The 8,085-nt window shown below is 43.4% G+C and overlaps 1 protein-coding gene across 4 annotated transcripts; it reads right to left on the bottom strand.

Moving 5' to 3' along the window:
• Positions 1-282: 282 nt before the first annotated feature.
• Positions 283-6,857, bottom strand: bmp2b (bone morphogenetic protein 2b). Of its 4 annotated transcripts, none has more exons than XM_005917704.2 (4): positions 6,559-6,857; positions 6,283-6,452; positions 4,963-5,330; positions 283-2,063 (listed from the first exon to the last, which is right to left on the bottom strand). In XM_005917704.2, the coding sequence occupies exons 3-4, from the start codon at positions 5,315-5,317 to the stop codon at positions 1,162-1,164; spliced, it is 1,257 nt and encodes a 418-aa protein (XP_005917766.1). In that variant the 5' UTR covers positions 5,318-5,330; positions 6,283-6,452; positions 6,559-6,857; the 3' UTR covers positions 283-1,161. The 4 variants fall into 4 exon arrangements, with proteins under 4 accessions (XP_005917766.1, XP_005917767.1, XP_042075064.1 ...); XM_005917705.2 differs by having other exon boundaries at positions 6,639-6,857; XM_042219130.1 differs by having other exon boundaries at positions 6,283-6,857.
• Positions 6,858-8,085: the final 1,228 nt, after the last annotated feature.

Here is an 8,085-nt window from a genome sequence, read left to right as displayed (position 1 = left end):
TCTAGATGGAGCATTGTTTCTTTTATACTAACGTTGCAGTATAAAGAGCCAGCCGCGCTCATTGTCTTTGTGAGGAGACCATGTCTCTTGCGCTCTTTTTCGGGTCAGTGTTTGTGTCCTTTGCTGCTGCTGTTTTGTGAAACATTAATTTTCTTTGATTCAGTGCTGAAACACATTAGAGCCTTCTGACTCAGAGATGACAAAGGAAGGCAGCCAAACTCAGAAGTGGGAAGAATCTGTCTGAGCATGTGCAGTATGTGAACAGGTGCAGGTGTGTGTTTGTTTGTCTTCGTTAATTAAAGTGCCAACAGAATCTTTCCTTTTTTTTTTTCTTGGTGAAGGTCTGTTAGTGTGTCTGTCTGCCATAGTCTCAAATCTCACTGTAAATAAACCTCGTGCCCTGTCAGACCTTCCACAGAAGGGCTGCAGTTTCACTTTTTTCCCCCTCCATCTGATAATATCGGTCGGGAGCAGAATAAACATAGACGTTAAGAGAATCTTCCCAGGGATCCATGCAGTGACATGTAAGGCATTAAAAACACGCTCTGTTTTTATAAGCCTCCCGTGGGCATGTAAATTGTCTGTGACCCTACAACATGCTACATTTCATTACAACAGTGATCCTATCGCTTTGCCTTCAAAACCTCCATTGTTGTTGGTCTCCGATTACTTTTAGCAAAATAGTTCAGTGCTTGGTTTGCAATCAGTGAAATATAAGCTTCTTGTCACGTGTTACGTTTTCGCAGGTAATTTCTGTCAGAAGCCGATCGTGCAACACTGGAGTGACCACGGGATGTTTTTTTCACGATAAATACACATTATTTATTTACAAATAAAGTGGTTATAATAGAAATAAATACAAAATAGAAATCTGAGCATTATACTTCATGTGGTATTGCACCCATTTCAAAATGTACATCGGAAATACATTTTCAAAACCAGTAAAGGAATATTCCTTTGATTAAAATATTTATTTTTCCCAACCTTATGTAGACATAAATATATTCATATATAGTTTCTTCTTCTTCCGCAATAGCTCTGTTTTCTGTTTCTTTCATATAAATAAATGTCTTCATTGGGAAACTGGGTGTCCATGATAACCTCTGATCTCTTTCTGCCTCTTGTGCCCGCTCGCTCTTTTCTATCCGTGCCACCTGTTTCTCACCGGCAGCCGCATCCCTCCACCACCATGTCTTGGTAGTTTTTCAGGATTACTTTCTCAAATTCGTCCAGGTAGAGCAAAGAAATGGGGCTGAGGTCAGTGGGCACACAACAGGCTCTGGGGATGTTCGAGTTGACTGAGTTGACAAGTGTCTGCACAATGGCGTGGTTAGTAGAATTGAGGTGGTCTGCTAGGGGGAAAGGACATTCCCCATGGCAATAAAAGGCATGGTAGCCAGGGGGTGCCACTATCCACTCATTCCAGCCCACATCACTGAAGTCCACGTACAAGGCATGCCTCTTGCAGCTTGCCTTGTGCTGGTGCTTCCTACGTTGTTTGCGCGGTGCTGCTTGCCTTTTTTCCCGTTTGTGGAGCACTGAGCCCCCGCGGCTGTCGTGGCCATATGTCACAAGCAGCGGCCGAGCCTGAGGCCACAAGTCTTGGTCCTGGTGTAGCGACCGGCTCACCCTGACATGTTTCCTGTGTCTGTGGGCATCCTTGCTGTCCATCTCCCCCTCCTCTGGGTGAATCACCTCCACCAAGAAGCCGTGATTGTGGCCATTCCCAGAGGTCCAATGAGATATAGCGGGACTGACGTCAAAGCTTTCCCAGCGACTCAAAGAGTCCTGCACCATTCGAGTGTCCAGCAGACGTAGTAGAGGTTCCTTGCCCTGAGTGGCAGGAACTCCAAATATCTCATAAATGTTGATACGATGGAGGCCACTAGCAGGAGTACTGTCACTAATGCTGCTTTCGGTGGGGCTTGCAGATCCCATGACCTGATCCCTGTAAATGCGTAGCTCTGCAGAGGTGATGAGTTCCTCATTTGGAATAGAAGTGAGATTAAAGTAGAACTGCTGTGTCGTTTTGCCTTTTAGGCTGGCCAGGGCCTCCATAGACTCTGTAAAGGACAGAAGAGAGACAACCATAGGGTAAGGATCAAGCCAAGAACGTATTAATTTCATACATGCCTAAGAAATAACATCGAGTGGATCTAGTATATGGATCCAGCCAAGCTACCACGTGGTTATGTGAGTGATTGCATGCGGTTGCATGTATGACTCAGTGTAATAGCAGGGAAATGCTCATGGGGATGTAATACAGCGATTAGTGTCATGCTCATAAATTCACCTGGTTAAATGTCAGAAGATGAAAGCAGTGCGCTTCCATCTATCGATAAGATCAAACACGCTAGTCAGCCAGACTTCAAATGGCTCATTTGCACTGTGAGAATTGGTTGCTGCGAAATATTTTCATAAGTACACATGAAAAAAAGTTGCACCATATACTGACTTCATCAAAAATGAGAATGGCCAGAAGAAAACTAGAAAGGCCAACTGTTGCGTCAACATTTATTTATAGTGTAGATGTTGCCAGCACTGGAGTATTTCTTTTATGCGTCAAGGTATTAAATTTAATAACTAATTCTGAAATTACAAGGACTTAAGTTACAATTAATGTGATGATAATAAAAGACAAATGGAAAGTAGAGTGTATATAAACTGTATACAGTTAAGATCTTTGTATACCCCTCTATAGTGTACAGTAAATGACAGAAGTCTTAGTAAAAGCTACAATTTTCTTTGAGGCAGCCCTCCCACTTTGAACTCTTACTTTATGAAGATCACAGATGATGTATAGACACACTTTTTAATCTGTTTGGTGCAGCGCCGTAAACACAAACTTTGAACTCTTTGCTTTTTCAAAGGAGGTATTTAGGAAATTCCACCATCTCATCCTAAATCTCCCTCCAGAGGCACAAAGACCTCAATTAGGCCCATCACTCCTTATTTGATGTGGGAAAGCCCCCTGTCTCTTGTTCCCCCTCCTCTGTCCCCAATCCCTCTCTTTCTTTCGTTCCTCAGCTCCCAAATCCCCCTTTCCCTCTGTTCTCTTAGCCCCAAATCCTCTTTTCTTTCTCTCTCCTCCTCTTTCACGTCTTCCTCAATTTCTTTCTGCAACAATATTCTCACTCTCTCTCGTTTTCTGTTCTTTGAGGTTTGGCTATGTGAACAAGTCAGGGCCTGTCACAAACGTGTGAACCACAGATATGAGTGTATCAACATTCCTAATTTCTTTTTGTGCTGCATGCCAAAACATAAGATAAAGGCTAATGCTGGGTCATTCATCAGAGACGTGTCTCTGGCAGCTACTTCCTGTGTAGTAGTGGAAATGTTCTATTTGGCATGGGAAATGGTTATTTTTGAAAACTGATAGCAGTGAAACTAATTATCCTAGTGAAATGAATATCAGGCAGCAGATGTGATGAATGATTAGAGCAGTTTGCTTTGATGTGCTGCGTTTACATCTGTAGATACATGCTTATTATATGCAGCAGCCATCAATTGCGTGTCTCTTGACGTGGGAAGATGAACAACCCAGCAGCTCTGTTAGCACGGGATGAAAGGGCTGGGGGGACCTATGTAAACACAGCCTGAGCGCATTCGTAATGGCCAGTGGTGTCAAGGTGTGTTGGCCGGTTGCAGAGGTTTCCAGTAGCTGGCTGGGGGCAGTCACTCAGCCCAGCTGCCCAGGCCACGGTTGTTTGTAGTGTGTCGGTGTAGCCACTTGGTGTCATTGCACTAGGCCTCTGGAGAGCACCCAAGCAACCACTCAACCACCCCTCTGACTCACCCCTGATGGAAACTTCCCCAGTTAAACACTTAGAACTCTGTATGAGGACTCTGTGTAGAGCCCCTATGGACACAGTAACTTGTATGCTTTGACAAATGGAACATAGACCTTAAGATGGTGAATGGTGATAAAGCATCACTATATGTTTGACAGTAAATACTGTAGTGTTTCATTTTTATCATGCGTGAGTCATTTTAATATCACAGCCAGGTGCAAAAGACAATATAGCCTCGGATCAATAGAATATAAGTAAACCATCATTTTTATTTTCTCAGCTGCTGTTTTTTAAGTTATAAAAGTCCACTTTATTTGTAACTCTGTGTGAACATCTGTGTAGTTGTTGAACTTAGTGCACCTCATCCAGGATTTAGTGCCAGTCTTATATATATATGAGCAGCATATGTTATCTTTGAAGTGCAGCGAACTTGAACTGAAACACTAAATTCAACAAGCAGTACCGTATCCACCGTACAAACTAAGTGAGCAATTATAGTGTTATTGGAACATGCGTAATGGCGCACTGCACGGGCACAACGGGGATTTGGAAAGGCGGGTACCCCCCCCCCCCCCCTTTCCCCCTTTTTTTTTTAACCAAGAACTAATTTCAGTCTTGTTAAAAATGACTCAGAATTCAGTCTGACACGATGACTTTGTCATAATGCGTGTTAGTATAATGTCATGTCGTGTGTTATTGAAGTAACAGGGTGATGACTATCACCTGCGCAAAGGCACACCGCCCTTTATCCTGCTCCTGTGGTGCGTGTCTGGAAAAACTGTTTTCGGAGCCCACGCAAACACCATCAATTATTAAGAAACAAATTACTCCAGGGATACCACCTCCCTTGATGTTTTAAAACCTCTGACAGCAGCCTCAGGGGGATGTTCGGTTAAATGTTGCATCACAACATATGTGAGAGGTAATTAATTGCGTACGAGATGCTTGTTTGTAAGTCGCGTTACTGAGTTTTAGGCAATCCCGAGCGTATTTAAGAGTAAGTTGTAACTTAGACGCGTGTCACCTGTAAATGACTAAACCTCTATAAAACAGCGAAGACTCTGAAGTTCAGTCTTGACGCACTGAGTCATGTTTAAATATAGGTTTGGGTTGTCTGAGAGAGCCGAGAAGCTTCCCGGCTGACAGGTAAAGGTATGTCACTAATACATACCTTCATGGTGAAAGCTTCTAATCGTGTTGGCCTTGCTGGCGGCTCTCTCTGCGTGTTTCCCCATGCTCTTGGGTCGTTTGGTGCTATGGTCTCCGTTTGCTGAATGCATACGGTAAAGGTCCACCATATACTGCGGCACCACGGCTTGCTTACTTGGGGTCGGCCTGCGCCCCAGTCCAAACACATTGAGAAGCCGAAGCTCAAAGTCGTTGAGGAAGCTCTCTGACTGCTCTGGGGTCTGCTTCCCGGATTCGCTGTATTTCCTCCGGCCGACCTCGGGGATTAGTCCCGTAGCACCTTCCAGCAACACCTGAGCGAGCAGCAGTACCATGAGAGAGCGGACCACGGCGACCATGATCAGTCAGTCCCTGTGGAGAAAGTTGATTTCTGTCAATACACTGGCGCTGAGGTATTGACATGAGGTAGACGCGGCAGGGACCTCACTGCAGCATTCCCTAAACTGTGTGTGATCCCCCTACACAGTCGGAACGATTGAAGGAAATCAGGTTAAAAGGGAAGACAACGCTTCACTTTGAAGTGGGTAAAAAGAGAGAGAGAGAGCGAGAGAAAGACCCCCTCCGGCAATATAGCGCGTCAAAGCTGAAAGAGAAGTTTGGTCTTAACATGAAGTGATACATGAAAATATCAAGGTGAAGAAGCTCTGAAAGAGAAGAACAAAAAAAACGAGGGACTGACTCAGAAAAAACAAATCAAAGGGTTTGCGGAGAGAGATCAGACAAAAAGTCTCCAATTAGAGGAGATAAGAAATCACGTTAGGGGAGGTGATATGAAAAAAGAAATGCAAGTCTGTGTAGCCCGACAGATCACAAGAAGCATCAAAGAATACAGTGAAGGGAAACGGGTTAGTATGCACAGCAGCAACAGATGCAACCAGACGGTGTTACAAGCGTCTGTTTGCAGGGGCTTTGACGGTCGTGTGTAATCATAAGGGATAGAGTTACTTCAAGAGGCTCGCAGGTGTTAGATCTGACGTGCGTACCAGATGTAGCCCGGGACAGGACATCAAAAAACATGAAAAACCTAAGCATCATCTGAGCAGCACGACTTCCAAAGAAACGACCTTTTTTTCCTCTTCTTCTTTTCATAGTTTTCTCCGTGTGTAGGAGAACGCTTTAACTTTTACGCACACACCCTATAATCACATATAAACCAAGAACTAGCAGGGAGGGGGGTCACTTAGAAAGTAAGCTTTTCCTCGTGTAGCAAGTTATTGTACAAACATTTCATTTTTTTTGTTTTACGCCAATTAAGTACTTTAAGCGTTTATTAAAAAGAAAAAAACGTGAGTTTTTATTTTACCTGACGAGAAAGCGCTGTGTCCGGTCGTCGTTCCACCTTTGGGCTCCGATAAATTCCACATTAATTCGTGTTTAATCCACGTTGCTTCTGCTTGGGGGACCAAAGACAGCCCATAGCCTTCGCCGATCGCCTCTCACACATATTATCACCAGCTGCGAATCGGGTTAGGTCTTGGTCAGTCCCGAAAGGAAAAAAAAAAAGTGAATTCTACGAGGAAACGGCTTCGCGTAGGCATAACCGATCTAAGTATAAAGAAGCTTCTCTGAACATCTTTACCAGCGAACAGCTGCCTTCTGCTAAAGCTGAACTTTTCTGCGAGAGAGAGAGAGAGAGAGAGAGAAACAGGATAAGCGGACCTTTAAGTGTCGCTCTTTTGGACCTTGTTGCTGCGAGTTGGAGAGCGCGTCGCCTCTCTTCTGTGCGCCGCGCTGGAGTGTTTGAATTGATTGTTGCCTTCTCTTCCCCCAGCGCTCTTTTTGTCGTAGTGATGTCACTAAGGGGATGTCAATCATTTGTCCACAATAAAGCACCTCCTGCGGACCTCTACCCCTGAGGCTCCAAACGTTTTCATGACTGAAAGGCTTGGACATGTAAAATCTCCTTCCCCCCTACCTACCCTCATTATACATCATTGAAATGAAAACGAAACAAGAGACAGAAGAAATAATAAAGTCAAGAGCAGTTAAAATCATGCTGTTGTTTTTCCAGATTGTTCTTTTTAAATGCTTTTTAGTAGCATCAAAATGGCTTTTGACAGTCCCTAGATGGTTTAATACTCATGTGAATTTGACCACCCCTGAGCAATAACATGTCAGCTCCTGCTGTTACATAAACACATTTTTGACCAGTGGTGTTAATGGCTGGATCAAAAATGTTTAGTTTGTGGATTAAGTCTAACAGATAATGGGTTTATAACTTGTTGCTTTAGTGGTTTCAGAGGATTAGATGCTGCAAAGTGACTGTCACATTCTCCTGCCGAACTTCACTTTGTGTGAATGTTTGTGCATGTGTGACTTATTCATGCTTCCCCGCTGACTGCATTAGGCTTTTTCATTCTTTCCAGTTCGCAGCGCTTTATCAATATATCTGTGGCAGCTTTGGCTGCAAGAATTGCTGTCTTATACTTCAGTACTGCGGAGGAGCCAAGTGATAAAATCTTGTAAGAAAAATTTCCCAAGAAGGCAGTAATGTTTTCACTAAGTTTATAATTTAGAGTTCACACAAAATTGCATCTTAAAAAGGATGACCAGTTAAGCGAAACATGTACGCGCACCGGTTGATTTTACTTTTCTAGGAAAAGTACTTGGTTCTTTTGTGTGGCCGTTGAAAGCATGCATGGGTAAGGGAAATTTTGCTTCTTTGTTTTTAGCCTGAGGGGTTGTAGTCAGTAGCATTGGTGTTTATGTGATCTCCATAAAAATAGCCCCCACTGAGTTCCTCTGCTCTTATCATTAGGTGATAATGGTGGCTGTGTTTGGGCCAAAGCACACTGATTTCTTCGCAAGATAGCGAGAGATTAAATCCCACAGCGATCACAAGATATTTGTCTTCTTTTAAGACAGTAATATTTTATCAGGGATAATCCTGGATCATCCACTTAGCAATTAAAACACGGCAAGGCCAATGAGTGTGTGCTGCTGTCTGAGTCACAGCGTTCCCTTTCCATTTCTTTGCTGCGTCCAGGACTTGAGAGTTTAACTTTTTTGAGGTGCTGAATCTAATTAGCTTCTTTGAAATATACTTAGCTTATTTGGATCTTATTATTGTTTTGATAATGTATTTATTCATCAGCATCAGCAAATG

The sequence above is a fragment of the Haplochromis burtoni genome, unplaced genomic scaffold (genome assembly GCF_018398535.1).
Source record: "Haplochromis burtoni strain Fernald_Lab_line unplaced genomic scaffold, NCSU_Asbu1 Contig_28, whole genome shotgun sequence".
NCBI classification, from domain to species: domain Eukaryota; kingdom Metazoa; phylum Chordata; class Actinopteri; order Cichliformes; family Cichlidae; genus Haplochromis; species Haplochromis burtoni.
Note: the sequence above shows the minus strand (reverse complement) of the source record. Positions and strands in the feature narration are given on the sequence as shown.

Bases quoted from the DNA above. Each gene is read 5' to 3' on its own strand.
- bmp2b (XM_042219130.1), bottom strand. From the start codon at position 5,317: ATGGTCGCCGTGGTCCGCTCTCTCATGGTACTGCTGCTCGCTCAGGTG. The intron at 2,064-4,962 runs GTATGTATTAGT...TGTCCTTTACAG, and splicing joins TAGAAGCTTTCACCATGAAG to AGTCTATGGAGGCCCTGGCC.